At 40.6% G+C, this 21,812-nt stretch overlaps 1 protein-coding gene across 1 annotated transcript; it reads left to right on the forward strand.

Moving 5' to 3' along the window:
- The first annotated feature begins 1,559 nt into the window (after window positions 1–1,559).
- On the forward strand, window positions 1,560–21,133 carry LOC138647284 (pancreatic alpha-amylase-like). Its single transcript, XM_069736192.1, has 10 exons — window positions 1,560–1,811; window positions 13,604–13,750; window positions 14,002–14,199; window positions 14,510–14,740; window positions 16,072–16,205; window positions 17,623–17,745; window positions 19,546–19,645; window positions 19,716–19,837; window positions 20,134–20,259; window positions 20,590–21,133. Exons 1-10 carry the CDS (start codon window positions 1,608–1,610, stop codon window positions 20,777–20,779), a joined length of 1,575 nt encoding a protein of 524 aa, XP_069592293.1. The 5' UTR covers window positions 1,560–1,607; the 3' UTR covers window positions 20,780–21,133.
- The last annotated feature ends 679 nt before the right edge of the window (window positions 21,134–21,812 follow it).

The raw sequence follows: 21,812 nt of genomic DNA on the forward strand, positions 1-21,812 counted from the left end.
CATGCGTTGGGTTGCAGAAATGCAACATGTAGTAATTTTAGCGGCTTTTTTTGCTGCAAAAAAACCCATGCGTTTTTTCGCGGCAAAAAAAGTATTGATGTCTATGTAAATGCATGCGTTTTTAAGCACATGCGTTTGCATGCGTTTTTAAATGCATGCGTTTTTATAGAAAAACACAAGAATACACACTTTTAAGCCACCCCCCAACCCTAACCCTAACCCTAAAACACAAACTGTAACCCAAACTGTAACCCAAACTCTAACACAAACTCTAACACAAACTGTAACACAAACTCTAACACAAACTCTAACACAAACTGTAACACAAACTGTAACACAAACTCTAACACAAACTGTGAAACAAACTCTAACACAAACCCTAACCCTAACCCTAGGGATCCTAACCCTAACCCTAACACAAACCCTAACCCTGACCCTAAAACACAAACTCTAACCCAAACTGTAACCCAAACTCTAACACAAACTCTAACACAAACTCTAACACAAACTCTAACACAAACTGTAACACAAACTCTACACAAACTGTAACACAAACTCTAACACAAACCCTAACACAAACCCTAACCCTAACACAAACTCTAACACAAACTCTAACACAAACTCTAACACAAACTGTAACATAAACTGTAACACAAACCCTAACACAAACCCTAACCCTAGGGATCCTAACCCTAACCCTAACACAAACCCTAACCCAAACTCTAACTCAAACTCTAACCCAAACTCTAAAACAAACTCTAACCCAAACTCTAACACAAACTCTAACACAAACTCTAACACAAACCCTAACACAAACCCTAACCCTAACCCAAACTGTAACCCTAACCTTAACCCTAGCCCTAACCCTAACCCTAGCCCTGACCCTAACCCTAGGGATCCTAACCCTAACCCTAGGGATCCTAACCCTAACCCTAGGGATCCTAACCCTAACCCTAGGGTTAGGGTTAGGGTTACGGTTAGGGTTTGTGTTAGGGTTAGGGTTAGGATCCCTAGGGTTAGGGTTAGGGTTAGAGTTTGTGTTTTAGGGTTAGGGTTAAAGTTTGTGTTAGTGTTAGGGTTAAGATTCCTAGGGTTAGGGTTTGTATTAGGGTTAGGATCCCTAGGGTTAGGGTTAGGGTTAGGGTTTGGGTTAGGGTTTGTGTTAAACCTAAAAACGCCTAAAAAACGCTGCGTTTAAACAAGTTTAAATGCGTTTTTGCACCAAATGCGTTTGCGTTTAAAACGCTGCGTTTTAAAACGCAAGTGTGAAACCAGTCTTATTGGTTTCTCTAATATGAGGATAATTTTAAACCGCCTCCTGGAGGACAATTTACTTTCTTCTGTACCTCATAGTAAACAGGTTGAAGTAGGTTGATCATGTGTTTTTTTCAACCTTCTTGCAGAATGTTACCCTGTAAGTTGTCTTTGTTTACATGAGTTCTGTTTATCCTGTTCACTTGATATGAATATACTACAAATATGATAAAACCAGTCTACTTGTGGGAATTTCCTGAATATTATCATCTGGCTTCATATATCACAAAAAAAGATTTGCAGGTGGCCACTTAGAAACACAACCCATTGCGTAACTGATAGTATAAAAGAGTATGCCAAAACTGTATGCTGTCACATTAGCGGGCAGGATGAAGCTCCTTCTACTGTTGGTAGCTATTGGGCTATGCTCAGCTCAGTACAATCCCAACACTAAATATGGACGAACATCAATCGTTCATTTATTTGAGTGGAGGTGGGATGACATTGCAGAAGAATGTGAACGATACTTAGGACCCAATGGATTTGGAGGCATCCAGGTGGGTAGGTCAATATAAATCAGTAGGAATGTTAAGTGTTAAGGGTTTTACATTTTTGTATTAACTGATTTGTTAAGTTTATTATGTTGTTTAACATGACTACAGAAAGATAGCTGTCTACTTTGCTATCATTATGCTCTGCCCTTTAAATGTCTTAAATTATAAATTATTTACTACAATAATTTGAATTTGGCAAAATCTATGAAAAATATTCAATAAACAGTAAATGGCCAATTCACATAAAAAATCAATAAGCCTACAAAAAATATGTACAAACTAAGATAACAGCATGATAAAAAAACTGATAATTACTTTATAATATTACTGTTAAAATCACATCTATTAATCCCTTCTCGACATGCGCTGTATATATACGGTGCCATGGAAGTGTTTCTACCGCAAACCACCATATAAATATGGTGCCGCGATCGAATGGGCTCACACTAAGCACTGCAGCGATTGGGTGTGGGTGTTAAACCTACAGTATGTGAGAGCTAACATCCTGCAGCAACGCCCATGATCTGATTACAGCGACATCGAGGAGCATCGCAGTGGGAGTGAGCTCCATCGGCACAACACAATATGATCACATTGTGCTGATTGTCTCCATTGTGACCTTGGGCCACAATATGGCCGCAAGGTCCCACAGGGTCCTGCAGGAATGGTAGCCTGTGAACGCCTGCTAAGAGCAGGAGCTAACATGCCTCCTACCCTGCCTGTCAAATGCTGCTCCGATGCCCTTCAGTGCAGAAGTAATGCAGAGTGTCAGATCAGCGATCTGTCACTATACAGTCACATTCTAGGACAATGTAAAAAAGTAAAAAGAAGTTATTAAAAATGAAGAACAAAACAAAATGAAAATATCACCAAGGACATCTGTAAGGAGTTTGTATGTTCTCCCCGTGTTTGCATGGGTTTCCGCCGGTACTCCGGTTTCCTCCCACATTTCAAAGACATACAGATAAGGAATTTAGATTGTGAATCCCATCGGGGACAGCGATGATAATCTGTGCAAACTGTAAAGCACTGCAGAATATGTTGTCGCTTTAGAAAAATAAAGATTATTTTTAGATTATTATGAAAAAATATTAATTCAATTATAAATATTACATTTATTTATGTAAAGAAAATATAAACAAAAACCGTGCTCATATTTGGTATCGCTATGTTCGTAATGACCCGACCAATAAAACTATCCCACTAGTTAACCCCGTAAGTGAACACCACAAAAAATCAGGCAAAAAACTATGCTTTATCATCATACCATCAAACAAAAAGTGCAATAAAACGTGATCAAAAAGACGAATGTAAATAAATATGGTACTGCTGAAAATATCATCTTGTCCCACAAAAAACACACCACCATAAAGCTCCGTCAACAGAAAAATGAAAAAGTTATAGCTCTCAGAATAGAGGCATGCAAAAATGATTATTTTTTCTATAAATAGTTTTCATTGTGCAATAGCGCCAAAACATAAAAAATAGATATAAATGGGATATCGCTGTAATCGTGCTGACACGAAGAATAAAGCTGCTTTATCAATTTTACCAAAAATGGAACGGTATTAGAAAAAAACACAAAAAGAATTCCTTAATTGCTGTTTTTTGTTCATTCTACCTCCCAAAAATCAGAATCGAAAGTGATAAAAAAAATGTCATGTGTCCAGAAATGGTACCAATAAAAACACAATAAAAATAAGCTGTCTCGTGACTCTGTCTGCCATAATCTGGAAATGTTATAGCTGTCTAAATATAGTGATGCAAAAACTTGTCTCCGCAATAAAGAAATGTCCTTTACTGTGTGACAGCTGCCAAACATAAAAACTCTATATAAATTTGGCATCGCTGTAATCGCACCAACCTAAAGAATAAAGTTGTCTAATCACTTATACCACACAAGGAATGGCATAAAAATTAAATAAAACCAATTATTTACCTGTTGATTTGTTCATTCTGCCTCCCAAAGATCGCAGTAAGTCTTGGCTCACATTTATCCTCCACTCTGGGCTGCACGCTTACACCGGGATTTCTGTGTAAATCTCTGAAATATGTGATTCAGATAAAACATCCAATGGAAGATTCCCTATAATGAGGCAGATGAAGGCACTATTGATGCTATAGGACCTGTGATCCAGTGGTGTCAGTCTTTTTATGCAAGCATAAAAGCGAGGTGGACCACAGTTTTGGTTGCGTGAAGCCATTTATTGTCAAACTATTGCGTTTTCTCTTTTTTAAATCATAATGACAACCCAAAACATCCAGTGCTAAAAAAAAGCATTTTTGTGGGAAACTTTTGATTTTTTTGATTTTCACAGCTCAACATTTTAAACTTTTGTGAAGTCCCTGGGAGGATCTAATTTCTAAAATGGTGTCACTTGTGGGTTTTTTCCACTGTTTAGGCATATCAGGGGCATTCCAAATGCAACATGGTGTCCTCTAATTAGTCCAGTAAATTTTGCATTCAAAAAGTCAAATGGCGCTCTTTCCCTTTCAAGCCCTTCTGTGCACCCAAACAGTTTTCCTCCACATATAGGGTATCAGTGTACTTAGATGAAATGGCACAACAAATTAAATGGTGCAATTTCTCCTGTTAAAATTATGAAAATGCAACATTTTTGCCAAATTTGCAATTTTTTCACAAATAAACGTAAGTCATATTTTTACCACTATCATGAAGTATAATATGTCTTGAAAAACATTCTCAGAATCAGTGGGATCCATTGAAATGTTCCAGAGTTATTACCTTGTTAATTGACATTGGTCAGAATTGAAAAAATTGGCCTGGTCAGGAAGGTGAAAACAGGCTTTGGGTGAAAAAAAACTCATTCAGAAAAAACAAACATAAAAATTGGTAGGTAAGCATAGGAGTAAACAAAATTCACAAGTAATAAATTATACAGCTAAAATATAGACAAAAGTAGCCTCCTCACAATAAATATATCAAAATATAAGGCCAGTAATTATAAACAGTATATAAAAAAACAAGTGCATATGAAAGATTAAAAAAATAGGGCTAGTCAAATGAATGCATCAAGAATATGTCAAGATTAGTTCATCAAGTGCACAAGACAAAAAAGAACAGTATTCAATTATTTATATTTGTTTTTTATAAACTGCATTTACTGCCCTTATATTTTGATATATTTATTTATTGAGAAGAGGCCATTAGTAAACGATAGCTTATATTATATGCCCACACCACTGATTGGCAAAAATGGATGCTGGCATGTTTAAGCAGGCTGTGCTGGGAGAATGAAGCTGCTTGGGATTCCAAAATGTTTTTTATTAATACCATCGCGTTTCTGCGTTGGACCAGCGCTTTTCTCAAGGTATGAAAACAAAGGGAACAGGGTGCAACAACTGGAGGCCTTAAATAGGTAAAAAAAAGACTCCAAAAAGCATGAGAAACACTTGGTAAGGTGAGGAAGTAAAAGAAAAAAAGGTGTTACTATGGAGAGGGTGGAGTAGTTAATAAATCACACCATGGATTGGCAGTTTTCTGTGTACATTGTATAGTGGTAGAAAGCTGCTAATCATTGGTGAGGGTGTGGTTGGATTTGGAGACATGAGGTCAGTTGTCCTGTAGTAATAATTTCCTGCTCATAAAACACTGATTGTATTGACACAGCAAAACACAGCTTAGTAAATGACATATCACAGTAATCAAGCAGTCTTCTACTACATCATGGTGCTCTCAGATTACAATCCAAAACCTAGTGACAGATTCCCTATAATGGATATAATGTGAATTTAGTAAAATTAGCAACTTACCGTATTTTTTTGGACACACTTTTTTCCTCCAAAATGTGGAGGAAAATGGGGGATGCGTCTTATAGTCTGGATGTACCAGCTCTGGCTGTGGTGGGGCGGTGAGGGAGTGGCACCGGCAGAGCAGCGAGTCACAGGTGTCACAAAGCAGAAATAGGAAAACAGGAGATGAGGAATCTGAGCCCCTGAACTGCCCCTCAGGCTAGGGGAAACCCTGTCTTTCCTTAACTTGGGGGTACCCTTGAAGGTAGGGAGGCCCAAGTCACCGACCTGTCCCTGTCTCCTGTTAAACCCTGAACTAAACCCCCAACCCCCACCCCAGGAGGTGAACAGTGTAAAAAGCACCACAGAGCAAATAAACAGGAATAAACAATATGAGAGTGAGGGGAACACGATACCAAAAGGTGAATGCACAAACTACAAAGTAACAAAACTCAGAACTTAGCTTGTGCACGCCGCTGCTAACTCCACAACACAGATAGTACAGCAACAGAGCTCCAAACACCAGACTTGGCGGACACCAGGGAGCTGCTACTGCGAGGTTGGTCTCCTGAAAGGACCTGTATAACCAACAGTCAGCTGAAGCACCAGGTGGTGGGCTGGTGGGAGTGGTCACAAACATCAGCTGACCCAATAGCAATGCAATGCAATGCAATAACACCAGCGGCCACCGGGGGGGGGGGGGGAACTGCATTAACCCCCCAATGACCAGAAAAGAAAAAAAGGTTTAAATCTGAGGCAAACATGGATCGTGACAACAGGAGGCTGGAGCCGGCGGCTGCGTCTAATTCCTGTGCCTGCTGCTAAAGAGAAATGAATATTCACTGCATGGGCGTGGAGGGCAATGAATATTCATTTCTCTTTAATAATAGTATATTGGTATGAGTGGCCTCCTTCCCCGTCCCGGTATGCAAGTGTAATGTTTTTTTTTTATGTTTTCTGATGGGCCATGCATACCAGGATGGGGGTGAGGGCCAATCATAAGAATGGGGCCATGCATACCAGGACCGGGATGGCAGTCAATAATACCAGAATAGAAATAGGCCATGCATACTAGGACAAGATGGGGGTCCTGCATACCAGGATAAGGATGGGGACCATGCATACTAATATAGGGATGTGGGCGATCATTTCTGCCAGGATAGGGATGAGGGGGACATGCACACCAGGATAAGGATGAGGGGGCCATGCACACCAGGATAAGGATGAGGGGCATGCATACCAGGATAGGAATGAGTGGGCCATGCATACCAGGATAGGGATGAAGGATCCATGTATACCAGGATAGGGATGAGGGGGCCATGCATACCAGGGTAGGGATGAGGGGGCCATGTTTATCAGGATGGGGATGAAGGGACTATATATACCAGGATAGGGGATATTAAGTACAGAATTTACTACATTTTTTGCTTAATTTTGTTTTTCCTAATTTCCTCCTCTAAAACCTAGGTGTGTCTTATGGTCCCGTGCATCTTATAGTTAAAAAAATACGGTATTTCCCAAAACCAAGTTATCCATTATTCACAAGATAGTGGAAAACTTATTGAATTGCTGGTGGCTTAACTGCTGGGGCACCCAATGGCCCTGTGATTGAAACTCTAGAACCTTGAGACCAGGGATCTACAGCCTAATATTGAATGGAGTGGTGGCGCGCATGATTGGCCTCCAATCCATTAATTGTTAAGTGGGCTGCTGAAGAAAGCCTAGTACAGCACTTGACTTTCTCTAAAACCCTTGGAGCGCCTCACTAGGGCCTAGGGGATACTTGGTACTTGGTCCGGCAGTCATTAAAGGGGTAGTCATGGTGGCAGCAACCCGGTCCGTGGCCCTGGGCGTCCACATTAAAGGGAAGGTCTTTAAAGGGGTTGTTTTGAAAGAAAATAAAGAATTTTCGTGGCGCCACCTGTGGTATTCGGTCAGGGATGATTGACACAGCTTAAAAGCATCCTCTGGGATGATGTTATTGCAGCAGGGGTGGAATGGCTTCCCACTGGTGAAGCTTAGTCCCCAGGGCTCCCGGTGTAGTAGGCAAAGATGGTAGATGGTGTGGTGCCAGAAAGAATTAGAGGACACAAGGTTGCAGTCTCTTTACCTTTCACTGGTAGTATGCAGCCACAGTCCAGGGTACCGGTAACAGGTGATGGTGCAGTCCGGCCAGCCTGGAAGCGATGCGGAGATCCCCCTAGCCAGGTGGGGTTGGAAGCCTTCCTTACTGCACTGTAGTGTGCGTCCCTTGTTGCCTGAGTCTTCTCACAAGGTCCTCTCTTTCTCTCTGTCCCCTTTAGGTGGACACTAACCACATAGCAGGCAACACGAGCCGTTTTACAGGTGTCCCTTCTTGTGGTGATTCCGGGCTCTATATGCTGCTGTGCCTTCGGGTGTTAATGGTGGCCAGGAGACTTGAAAACTCCTGCCCACCGTTTTTTTCTGTGGGGCATACAGTTACCCCCACAACCTCAGAATTCCGGCCTCCGCTTTCTGCACTGATTCTGGAGTTAGCCTACTCGCAGCTCCACTCCCAGTATCTTTCCTCTCCTTTGCCTCTTCTCCCCTCACAGTCTCTTACAATCTGCTCTGTCAGGAGCTGCAGAACCTCGTGTCTGCATGGCTCCAGCTTTTCTCTAGACTGCCCTCCTAACTCCTCCTCCAGCCAGAATATATAGGGAAGCCACCCACCATCTGGATCAGAGCTCCCCATTCTGGCCTGCAGTCAGAAGAGTGTTGTATGTACCTGTTATCTGTTAAAGGGATCTTTCCTCGTTTCCGGGCATGACATCACCCTCCCCGTAAGGAAGGCAATACCACTGTAACAACCAGCTTCTTGGGGTGTTACACTCTCATAGACAACAAATGTAACAGAGGTCGAGCTTGGGTACCTACACTCTACTCCAGACAGCACTTCATTGGTGAGCTTCCAGAGCCTCAATCTTGGGATTCCAGGAGCCCCAGCAGTGGGACCAAATGGATATAGGGAATATTATGGGAATGTTTTATAGATGTTTACATACCAAAAATGTAACATAATACATTAAGATAATACAAAATAATAAAAACAAACATTACTTATCAACTAATTCCTCTTTTTCTCCAGTACTGATACTCATGCGGTTCCCGCATATTGTTTTTTATTTTCCTGGTGCGTTGATAACATGTGACCACTGCAGCAAATCACTGACCTCAGAACTAATGCTAGAATGTGATTAGTTGCAATATTTTCCCTTGAGAGATGATGGTGGGCAAAGGAAAGATTGAAAAGGCTTACCATATTAGATGGAGATAGCTAAATGATGCACTTGGTTGGCGTTCGGCACTCCCAGAAGAATGAATGGGCCCTGTACATGATTGACCATCCATCGCTCCATTTACATGGGAATCTTTAGAACTAATGCAAGCATGTTATTGGTTGCAATAGTTTCCCTTGACAGATTATGGTAGGCTAAGGAAGGACTGAAAAGGTTGACCATCTTAGATTTGAACTTGCTTCATCCATTGTTCTCACTAAGCTGCCACAAGAGATGTCTATCAAAGAGTTGCTATTCTCTTCTACAGGTACTGAAAAAATATGCACATGCAACCAAATTGATCATGCATATGTTATGCGATAATGTGAAATTTCCCAATAAAATCAGGCTGCTTTAATGAGCCTTTGGCAGATAATGGAACAAAATTTTGCTAAATAAGTATTATTTGGTGTCCAAAACAGAAGAAGAGGTTTGGCTTAGTTGAAAAGTAGACCAGAGTGACTAAGAAGGACTGGAAGCGGTGATTCAGTGAAGCTGGATTAGTTAAATAGAATGTGGAATAACAAAGATGAGTAGAGCTGGGTATGCAGGTTAACATGTGGTTCAGCAGAAATGGAAGTACTAGATACAGCAGAGCCTAGCATGCGAATAGCACCAGGAATCAGTAGATAAAAGAAGGAATGTGAACACCTAGATACAGTAGAGTATGATAACACCTTGACTCTACAGAGAAAAGTAGGCAGTACCTTGATGTAGCAGATATTAATGTACAGATAGAGTTCAGAAGACAATAAAGCACATACGGTAGCAGTGATGGAGGAGTGGGTAACACTCAGGAACAGCAAAGATGAGAAGACAATCAAGTTACCTTATTGTAGTCATGGATGATTAGAAAGCACTTAGAAAAAGCAGAGCTATGTAAGCAATCAAGCAACTTGCTCTAGCCAGTCCGGATGTGCGAATTAGAGCTGAAAACACAGTCAGGCACCTTGTTGTGGCAGAGCTGAATGTGCAAGTAGCATGCAGGAATAGCAGAGCTTAAGAGACAATCACGCACCTGATAAAAGTATATCTCGATGTGCAAATAGTAGTCAGTAGCAACTGCTTATTATTCAGATACCTGGCGGTAACAGAGTCAAGTGGGAAGTGCGATTAATGTATGGTATGGAAAACATATAATAGCAGCTTGAATTTGCTACCCGAATAATCAAGCAGCATTTAGCCACCTGAACTGTCCTTTTAAGGCCATAGATAATGACAACCGAAGTGTGCTCTGGGCTAGGATACAATCTGTTATGGACTGACTAGCACATATTATTATTATTTATTTATATAGCGCCATTAATTCCATGGTGCTATACATGAGAAAGGGGTTACGTACAGAGTTATAGATATTGTTTACTGTAAACAAATTTACAATGACAGGCTGGTACAGAAGGGATAGGATCCTGTCCTTGTGGACTTACATTCTATGGGATAATGGGGAAGAGACACAAGGTCGGGGGTGCGGCAGCTCTGGTGGTGAGGCGGAAGCTCGGATAATGGTGAGGCGGCAGCTCGTGTGATGGTGAGGCGGCAGCTCAGGTCGTCATGAGGCAGCAACTCGGGTGGTGGTAAGGCGGTAGAATGGTTATTGCACGCGGTAGACTTTCCTGAAGAGATGGGTTTTCAGGTTCTGTCTGAAGGATCCAAGGAAGGTGGATAATCGGACGTGTTGAGGCGTGGAATTCCAGAGGATGGGGGATATTCGGGAGAAATCTTGGAGGCGGTTGTTTGAGAAACGAATAAGTGTGGAGGAGAGTAGGAGGTCTTGGGAGGATCGGCGATTACGTGAGCGAAGATATTGGGAAATTAGTTCAGAGATATAGGGAGGGGACAGGTTGTGGATGGCTTTGTAGGTCAGTGTTAGTAGTTTGAACTGGATCCGTTGGGGAATTGGGAGCCAGTGGAGCGATTTGCAGAGGGGAGAAGCAGGGGAGTAGCGAGGAGAGAGGTGGATTAGCCGGGCAGCAGAGTTGAGGACAGACTGGAGTGGTGCAAGAGAGTTACCGGAGAGGCCACAGAGAAGGGTGTTGCAGTAATCAAGGCGGCAGAGGATGAGGGCATGCACAAGAGTTTTGGTAGATTGTGGGCTGAGGATGGGATGGATTCTGGCAATATGTTTGAGTTGGAGGTGACAGAAGGTGGCAAGAGGGTGGGCGTGCGGTTTGAAGGACAGGGCAGAGTCGAGAATTAACCCAAGGCAGCGGATTTCAGGTGCGGGAGAGAGCGTGATGCCATTTACCATAATAGATAGATCAGGTGGAGATATGCGAGATGGGGGAAAGATAATGAGTTTGTTTTTGTCTACATTGAGTTTTAGGAAGCCAGAGATGAAGAAGGAGGATATGGCTGACAGACTCTCCGGCATTCTGCATGTAGAAAAGCCGCAGAGACACCATCACGTGTTTCTCAATGCAAGCAATAAATAGCCAAGTCTTTCACCAGGAAGGAACAACCACGGGAAGGAAACTGGCTATTAGGAGCAGTGCCTAGTAAAAGGACTATAAACATACGGATGAATGACCTCGGGGAGATCAAAACATGGTATCCATCTAGCCAGTCCTTTTACTAGGCACTGCTCCTAATAGCCAGTTTCCTACTCCACACTGATGAGGGGAAAATACCCCGAAACAGCTGTCTTTGGATGGATACCATGTTTTGGCATAGGTGGTTTTCCCTTTTGGGATGCTGCCCTTCCCGTGGTTGTTCCTTCCTGGTGAAAGACCTGGCTATTTATTGCTTGCGTTGAGAAACACGTGATGGTGTCTCCGCAGCTTTTCTACATGCATTTGCATATTTCCCATAAGGGATGGGGACAGTGTTCTGGATCACTGCGTTGAGAAACACATGATGGTGTCTCCGCGGTGTTGGATGTTTTGATCTCCCCGAGGTCATTCATCCTTATGTTTATTTTCCGGCATTCTGGACAGCAGAGAGGTGACATCTGGGCCAGAGAGGTAGATCTGAGTGTTGTCTGCATACAGGTGGTACAGGAAGCCATGGGACTTTATGAGTTGCCCTAGGCCAAGGGTATGGATGGAAAAAAGTAGGGGCCCTAGGACAGAGTCTTGAGGGACTCCAACAGAGAGAGGGCGGGATAAGGAGGTAGTGTAGTAGTGGGAGACGCTGAATGTGTGATCGGAAACGTATGAGGCAATCCAGGACAGGGCAAGGTCTTTGATGCCAAGGGAAGAAAGAATCTGTAGCAGTAGGCAGTGGTCGACTGTGTCAAAGGCAGAGGACAGGTCGAGAAGTAGGAGGATGGAGAACTGTCTGTTAGCTTTGGCTGTGAGTAAGTAATATTTGTCAGGTCAGTTTCGGTGGAGTGGTGGGGGTGGAAGCCAGATTGGAGGTTGTCAAAGAGAGAGTTAGATGAGAGGTGTGAGGAAAGTTGAGCATTGACATGCTGCTCAAGGAGTTTTGCAGCAAACGGGAGCAGTGATATAAGGCGATAGCTGGGTGTAGCAGTTGGGTCAAGGTTAGTTTTTTTGAGGATGGGTGTGATGGTGGCATGTTTGAAGGCAGAGGGGAAGGTACCAGAAGATAGCGATAGGTTGAAAAGATGGGTTAGGGCTGGAATGAGCGTGTTAGTGAGGTTGGGGAGCAGGTGTGGAAGGGATGGCGTCAAGTGGACAGGTGGTGAGGTGTAATTTGGAAAGGAGGTGAGCTCTCCTTCAGTGATGTTGGAGAGGGAGGTTTTAGGGAAGGGCAGAGGTCGGGTATATGGAGTGGTTGGGGTAGTGGAACAGTAAAGGTTTACCTTGTTTGGTCGATCTTGTTTTTAAAGTAGGTGGCAAAGTCCTCGGAAGAGATGAGGGGAGTTGGAGGTGGCAGTGGTGGGCGGAGGAGAAAGTTAAATGTGCTGAACAGTTGTTTTGGGTTGTAGGATAATGAAGATACAAGGTTTGTGAAATAGGTCTGTTTACCAAAGTTGAGGGCTAATTTGAAGGCACATAGGAAGCAGAGCATGACACTTGGCCTGAGACAGGTGAGTATCATGAGCCAATGTTCACAAAATGTTGATGCAAAAAATTGATGTAGAAATAGGCCAACCAAATCAGATTTCAAAAAGAAGGTACACTTTTAAGTTTTTTAACAGAGGTTTAGAGCTGCTTTAACGTTAAAGTAAAGCTTGAAGGGAACCTGGCAGCTGATACATGCTGACTGATCCACAAGGATCATATATCAGACACTGGCTGTATGATGTCAGTAATGTATGAATGACTATGGAACACTGTGGAGTTTCAGAACTGAACATATTTTAAATGTCACCAGGGACCGAGGGTCATGAGAGATTAGTCAAAGTTATTGCTCATATATAATACTTTACATTATGGATAATCTGTGGTTTGTGATGAAGAAGAAATGTTGTTACTTCGAAACGCGTAGACAAATAAACCCCATATTTTATTTACTGGATCCTTGGTCTCATTCAGGTCTAATTCCTTGGTACATCAGCACAGAATTGAACCCATTATTTAGAATTTAACCCATTGTTCCTGCAATCATCATCCTTCCTTTGGTGGATCTGTAGCAGCCAAATCCTGAAACTGTGTGCAGGTTGTCCCACAATCCCATTCCAATTTATAACCGGATAAGACCCTATTTGCGTTATTGTTCTTTCAGCGTTTGCACTTTATAATTTACATTATGACTATAGCTTCAAAATGTTTAAAATGATAACTCCATTGTTGGACATATATAGTACCATTACTATTTATGTTTTTCTGCATGTTGTAGATTTCTCCACCAAATGATAATATCATTATTACCAATCCATGGAGACCTTGGTGGGAAAGATACCAACCGGTCAGCTACAACCTCTGCTCTCGCTCTGGTAATGAGCAGCAGTTCAGAGACATGGTGACCAGATGTAACAATGTTGGGGTAAGTTAAAATATAATATAATAGTCTCTGAACATAAAATTAAGGGTATGTTATCTTACGACTCTGTCGATTGTCCTAGCTTCTGCATCTTATAGACAAAATCCCATTTGGACTTAAAAATGTTTAGTCCAACAATTGAAACATCGCCACTATATAGAAAAATGTATGATAACTGTGGCAAAATTACTACATCCAGTTGGCTCTACTTGCTATACCTTAATAATAATGTCTTCTTGTTCCCCGGATTTTAGGTACATATCTATGTGGACGCCATCATTAATCACATGTGTGGCTCTGGGGGTGGTGCCGGGACTCATTCATCCTGTGGCTCCTATTTCAATGCTGGATCAAGAGATTTCCCTTCTGTACCATATTCTGGCTGGGACTTTAATGATGGCAAGTGTCCAACTGGCAGTGGAGAAATTGAAAATTATAGTGATGCCAACCAGGTATACATACATATTTTTACCTAATACCGAACATTTACAAACAGTATTTGTTAGGCCACGTTCACACCTACAGTATTTGGTCAGTATTTTACCTCAGTATTTTACCTCAGTATTTGTGAGCTAAAACCAGGAGTGGAACAGCCAGGGAAGAAGTATAATAGAACCATGTCACCACTTCTGTATTTATTACCCACTCCTGGTTTTAGCTTACAAATACTGAGGTAAAATACTGACCAAATACTGAGCGTGTGAATGTGGCCTAAGTCTGTTTATCATTCCCTTCATGAAGACATCAATTTTTTTTTCATAGGTCAGAAATTGTCGCCTTGTTAGTCTTTTGGATCTTGCCTTGGAAAAAGATTATGTCCGTGGAAAGATTGCTGAATTTTTGAACAATCTCATTAATATTGGTGTTGCCGGCTTTAGATTTGATGCTGCCAAACACATGTGGCCAGGAGACCTCAAGGCTATCACTGACAGACTTAACAATCTCAACACTCGGTGGTTTGCTGCTGGTACAAAACCCTTTATTTTCCAGGAGGTAATGTTTTTATTGCACGTCCAATTTTTTCCAATGTTATATTTTTCCCTTTTATTACTCTTAGTAAAAATAAAAAATCGTTCAATTCATAGCATTTCTTCACAATAGTTTCGATGTACTCAGAAATGTAACCAAGTAGTCAAATTCCTGATACAGAAACAGAATCTAAGTAAAGAAAAACAAAATCATATTCTTTGCTGCTTTTTATTTCTGATGCCCAAGCAAGGCTCCATTGGTCATCACTGACAGACAATTTTTAACAATTTTGAAATACTTTTTTTTTTGCTTACTGAGATACCAATACCATTTGTGGGTCATTTTTTGTACCATAGAGGACAGTTTTTATGCCACAATTTCATTTTTTGGTTGCTAGTTGTGCATAAAGTACATCAATTGCATTTTTGAAGTTCCTTTATTTTTTAATATAGTAGATTCACACTGAAATGAAATAAAATGATGACTAGGGTACAATATGTTTACAGGACAGGTGGCAGTGTTAGTGTGTATTTTTCTTTGTCAGAAAGTAGCCAATCAGTGATGTGGGCGGGGTTATACAGAGCTCGGCATTCAGAGAACTGCTAGATCTGCAGCAGACAAAACAGCAATTTCATCAAAGCTGTAGCATGCAGGCCAGTAAGTGACACATCCCTGGAATCAGAGTTTCTGCCCCTACATCATGGTGCTCTGAGATGGGGTAGCAAAAATCTGGTGACAGATTCCCTTTAACTCACCTTTAGTATGCCGTTTTCCTATGTAGTTGGGGCTTGTACGGGGCATATGTTGATAAATTAAGTCATGATCCTACAGGTCAATATCGACCCTTTAACGAGCCTTGCCATACGACTTTGGCTAGGTTCAAATTGCGTTAGCAGCAGCCTGTTAAACACATGCGTTAACTGGCTGCTGTCATCGCACTAGCGCAGATAGAGCTAGCAGATGCTCTCTCTGCGCTAGCAGTGACGGACCCGGAAACGCTGCAGCCCGCGTCCCAGGGTCCATCACTCAATGACGGCACATCGCTAGCGCACGCCCATTGTGGGTGTGTGCTAGCCATGCATTCGACATTGGAATCAATGGCGGCGTTAACGGACTGTGTTATACCACGTTATGCCGCAATGTAATGTAGTCCGTCTAACGGACGCCTGCAACGCAGTGTGAACCCAGCCTAGAATAAAATCCATACCAAAATCTCAATTTACAGACACATTGTTTCAGTGTGTTGCCCCTCGTCAGTGCAAAGCATGGGAGATGATTTGGCTGTATGACAGACGTCTGACATTTAAGATTCTCTTTGCAGTAAGAATATTTAAATTTCCATCTTTATGGTATAGGTCATTGATCTTGGAGGTGAGGCCATTTCCTCCAGTGAATACTTTGGAATTGGAAGAGTGACAGAATTTAAGTATGGTGCCAAACTTGGAAAAGTTATCCGCAAGTGGGATGGTGAGAAGATGGCTTACCTGAGGTAAGTTGTAACATTGATCAGTAGATTTGCACTGCAAGTAATAATTTAATAATCCACTAAAGAGTATCAGTCAGATCTTGTGACATGTTTATTTTAAAAAAAAAGTTATATTCTTCATGAATTACAAATATGGAACAGCTTTTTTCTTTTAATGCTATAATGTGACTGGCTATGTATTCCTCCAAGAAAGAATACATTGACAACTGGGCATTACCAGTTGATGGGGTGTCCTTTTGCAATCTAACACTATCCAATCAGTGCTGACAGCATAAGACTGTGCAGAGACGCTTCTTCGAAAAAAGCAATGGTAACACCTAACTTGCAATTTATTAATACATTTACAGTGATGGTACAATGAACGAAACCGACACAATGGGTATATAGAAGAACCATAATGCCTATGAGGAAAGGGCAACTTCCTAGATCAGAGGTCCCCAACTCCAGTCCTCAAGGCCCACCAACATGTCATGTTTTCAGGATTTCCTTAGTCTTGCCCAGGTAATAATTGCATCACCTGTGTAATGCAAAGGAAATCCTGAAAACATGACCTGTTGGTGGGCCTTGAGGACTGGAGTTGGGGACCTCTGTCCTAGATAAACAAAACCTAGAAAAAATTCACAGAGCTGTGTCACAGCCCCCTGAGGAAGCCTAAGGCGAAACGTGTGTCGGAGCGATGGACGTACACCTGGGTCATTTCCCACATATGTAAACACAGCATTGCACTTTATTATGCTTGATGACAATTTATCAAGTTTTCCAGTTCATTTATGAAGCCTGTTTCTTCGACTTTATACTTGGACAAGTTTGTGAGAACATTGTTTCTGCACTTAGGTGCCATCTTGTGGCCGCATCACATTGCTGTCCATCTGTATACATTTTCTCTCAAGATCAGGACTTATCGTTGTTATACATACTAAGCGCTCTTACTTTGATATATGATGAATGTTCATCATCCCGATAAGCTTGTATCTTATACCTATCATTATAATTGTGTCCTCACCATCAATCCACTATACTTGTTTGTATTATAGTATTATTGTTGGTCATCAATTTTTATTTATTGATAAATAAAATTCAGATTTTTTTTTATTACTACCATGACCGATAATTCAGTGTTACTCTTTTTTGGAGCACGCTTCCCCCTTTTTATTTGTATGTTCTAGTGATGATACAATGCAGCATTGTATATTGGGTGCACCAGCATTGTGATTTTATGGAAACACAAGAATTTATATAAACAGATATGTCAGAAGTGGGGGCAGTTTCTCTTTAAAAATAAAAATAAATGCAAAGCAGGAAAAAATACATAAAAAATTAATTATATTTTCCTCTAAAGGAGGCATCATTTTATGTATATAATAAGAAATGCAGAAAAAGTTATAATTTAATGTACTATTATTATTTCCACTCTCTCTAGGAACTGGGGAGAAGGATGGGGTTTCATGCCGTCCGACAGAGCGCTGGTATTTGTAGACAATCACGATAACCAGAGAGGACACGGTGCAGGAGGAGCCTCAATTCTTACCTTCTTTGATCCCCGGTAATGTTACTTAACCCCTTCAACAGCTTGGAATTTTTCGTTTTTGCTCTTTGATTTTTTATTCCTCTTCTCCCCAGAATCATAACTTTTTTTATTTTTCCATCAATATGATCGTGTGAGGTCTTGTTTTTTGCAGGAAGAGTTGTACTTTTGAACAACACCATTAATTTTACTGTATAATGTACTGGAAAAGGGGAAAAGGGGAAAAAAATCCACGTGCAGTGAATTTGCAAAAAAGTGCAATTCTACAGTTGGTTTTTTTTTACATTTTCACTAAATGTTAAAACTGTTAAAACTATTATGATTCTCCAGGTCATTATGAGATCTTGGAAACCAAACATGTATAAATTCTTTTTTATTTAACTGGTGAAAAAGAAATCCAATGTTTGAAAAAGAGAATAAAAAATTGTGCTTTTATCGGATCTGGGGCTGGGTGAGGACTTATTTTTAGTGCACTGAGCTGATGTTTTTATTGATACCATTGTGACCTACATACAATATTTTGGTCTCCTGTAATTGCATTTTATTGCAAAGTTGTGGAGACCCAAAAAAACAAAACGTATTTCTTGCGTTTTGATTGTTTTCTCATTATGCTGTTTACCGAACATTAATTCTTTTTACATTTTGATAAATCGGGCGTTTCTGAACACAAGGATACCAAACGTGTATTTTTTTTATTTATTGTTTTATTTTGAATGGGGCAAAAGAGGGGTGATTTCAACTTTAATATTTTTTTTTATTTTTTAACTTTTTTCTTTACTTTTTATTTGCTACAATAGTCTTCTGATTGCTTGTGCAACACATAGCAGGGCAGAAATGATTATCTGCTATGAACGCCGGCCATGTGGCGGTGCGCATAGCAGATATGCCATGACAAGCGGGAGGCTCCAGCAGGCCCCTGATTTTCATCAGCAAAAAGGAAAGGAAAAAGTTCCAGCATCAGGCGTCTCTTCATAAAATCTTCAGTACTTTAGTCTCATGTCAAGAAAAAAAAACATCATGTGGGGACGCAGCCCCTAAACGCCTGATGCGTTTTGAACAAAGTGTTTAGTCATAGGCATATGAACAATACATAAAAACATCCTTATATACCCATTCCATTAAGTAAAACCATGTACACCTGTTACTTGACATGATTGGTTTACATTCCTTACAAAATCAAACTTTGTTCGAAACGCGTCAGGCGTAAAGGGGCTGCGTTCCCACATGATGTTTTTTTCTTGACATGAGAATAAAGTACTGAAAATTTTATGAAGAGACGCCTGGTGCTGGAACTTTTTCCTTTCCTTTTTGCTGTTGCTATTGAGTGGTATCCAGCCACTTGTTCCTGGCACCTGTGTTCATTTGGATTCCGGTGAAGCACCACTAATCTATTTCCCTGCTCCCTGTATGATGTTGCCCTGATTTTCATGCCAACTCAATGGTGCCCTGTGATCATGTGACAGGGACACCAATGGATGTGGTTTGTGATGCGCTTCTGGTGTGCGCAATATAAATGCCGCTTTCAGAGATTGACAGCGGCATTTATCTTGTTAACAGCAGTGGGTGGATTGTGATTCCACCCACTGCTGTTAGGGACACATGACAGCTGAATCAGATCAGCTTTCGTGTACCTGAAAAGATGCAGCTCAGGGGCACGGAGCCTGCATCAATGGGAGGGAGGCGACCTTTGACGTATAAATATGTCATATGTCGTAAAGGGGTTAAAAATAATTGAAATAAAAATAAAAATGACTGTATATTTAATATTTGTTAATTATTAACAATTCATTTTTGCTTAATTTCTTTCTTGCTCTACAGTATCTACAAGATGGGAGTTGGCTTCATGTTGGCTCATCCCTATGGATTCACACGCATCATGTCCAGTTTTAGGTGGTCTAGGAACTGGGTCAATGGCAAGGTAAAATTACTTGCAGAAAATGTAGGTCCAAGCTCAAATCAACTATGATAGCTCTTACAATATTTTATAGGATGTAAATGACTGGATTGGACCACCAAGCTACTCTGACGGCTCCACAAAACCTGTTACTATCAATGCTGACACAACATGTGGCAATGACTGGGTCTGTGAACACAGATGGCGCCAGATTAAGTAAGTTATAAAATAACTCCAAAATATATATTACACAACAATCAAAATGTGTTTGGTATACTGTGTTCACTTTTTATGCTTTTTCTTTGTAAATTAATATACAAAATGTACCTTCTAGAAATCTTGTGCATGTGGAGTAGCCATCAAAACAGTCATTGCCTTTAATTTTATCAATGAAAAATTTTGGAAGCCAGTGGTCATGTTCATTATAATGTAAGCAGGCTATGCTACAGCACGATATGGTCAATGTCTCAATATTGTGCACAGCGTAAAGATTCAGATTTATTTCTGTACAGAAACATGGCTATTTTCCGTAATGTGGTAGATGGACAGCTCTTCTCCAACTGGTGGGACAATGGAAGCAATCAAGTTGCATTTGGACGTGGAAACAGAGGATTCATTGTCTTTAATAATGATGATTGGTAGGAAAATTATTTGGCTTTATATGAAATGTAATATTATATTAATAAAATACTATATTTTAAATAATAATAGCAATAATCACATTTATTTCAGAGGAATTACAATGTAAAACAATTCTGTAGGTAAAAACATCATTTTTTTAAAATAATAAACGCATAAATATATGTCTAGTTGAATTCTTTTTAGCTCATTTTAATAAATATATTTGATATCTCCACCACGCATTTGAATAACATGTTCCAGTAAACCTAAATACCTGAGAAATGCATGAAATAAAGTTAACGGTTATTACATATTTCACACTTAAACCTATTTTTTTTCTCTTTCAGGTATATGGATGTCACACTTTACACAGGTCTTCCAGCTGGAACCTATTGTGATGTGATTTCTGGACAAAAGGAGAATGGTCGCTGCACTGGCAGACAGATCAGTGTAGACGGCAATGGCAATGGTCGCTTCCAGATCAGCAACAATGATGAAGATCCTTTCGCAGCAATTCATGTCGATGCCAAATTGTAAATTCTCAATTAAAGAAAAACCTAAACCTTCTAAACTTTATGTAGTGAAGTGACCTCCATAGTCTGGAGAAACATTAAGAGACATTGACTAGCTAAATGTGGAGTAGATTATTTTTTCTCACAGTATCTTCTTTGTTGTTAATCCTTTTTATATTTTCAATATAATTAAAGGAATATTGACTATCACAAAATAAAGGCCCTGACTAGGTGTGAGCATTTTTGAGATAATGGTTTCAGAATTGTGAAAACTAATCAAGGAAATCATAACGTTCGATATTTGAAGAAACACTCCCCAAAAAAATTTTGTCTGATAAATCTCAATATGTATGTTTGGTACAATACAATACTTACCGATTGCCGTGGTTCCTGGTTTTCAGTGCCACTATGAACCTCTTCTCACTCATGTGACTAGAATTCCTACTCGTCGGCTCTCACTGCTCTCTATGTGTGAATCAGAAGTGTCTTTTACAATGTAAGTTTATGGAACCTCTTTCTCATACTTAATAGACTTACATTGTGAAAACGACATACCATTAGTGATGAGCGAATATACTCGTTATTCGAGATTTCTCGAGCACGCTCGGGTGTACTCCGAGTATTTTTCAGTGTTGAGAGATTTAGTTTTCATCGCCGCAGCTGAATGATTTACATCTGTTAGCCAGCATAAGTACATGTGGGGGTTGTCTGGTTGCTAGGGAATCCCCACATGTACTTATGCTGGCTAACAGATGTAAATCATTCAGCAGAGGTGAGAAAAACTAAATCTCCGAGCACTAAAAAATACTCGGAGGTCACCCGAGCGTGCTCGAGAAATCTCGAGTAATGAGTATCTTCGCTCATCATCACTACATACCATCTATACATGTAAATAAACTATATAATTATCACAGGCATTACAGATTCTTGCACATGAGCAACTATTGTGCATACAGTTTCTTACATACCAGCTGTGGAAGCTTCAAAGTGTAAAGGAGCTGGTGGACAGAGTTCGCGCTACTGACAAAATTGAGACATATATCCCAGTGAAGTAAAAT

Source organism: Ranitomeya imitator, chromosome 8 (genome assembly GCF_032444005.1).
Source record: "Ranitomeya imitator isolate aRanImi1 chromosome 8, aRanImi1.pri, whole genome shotgun sequence".
NCBI classification, from domain to species: Eukaryota; Metazoa; Chordata; class Amphibia; order Anura; family Dendrobatidae; genus Ranitomeya; species Ranitomeya imitator.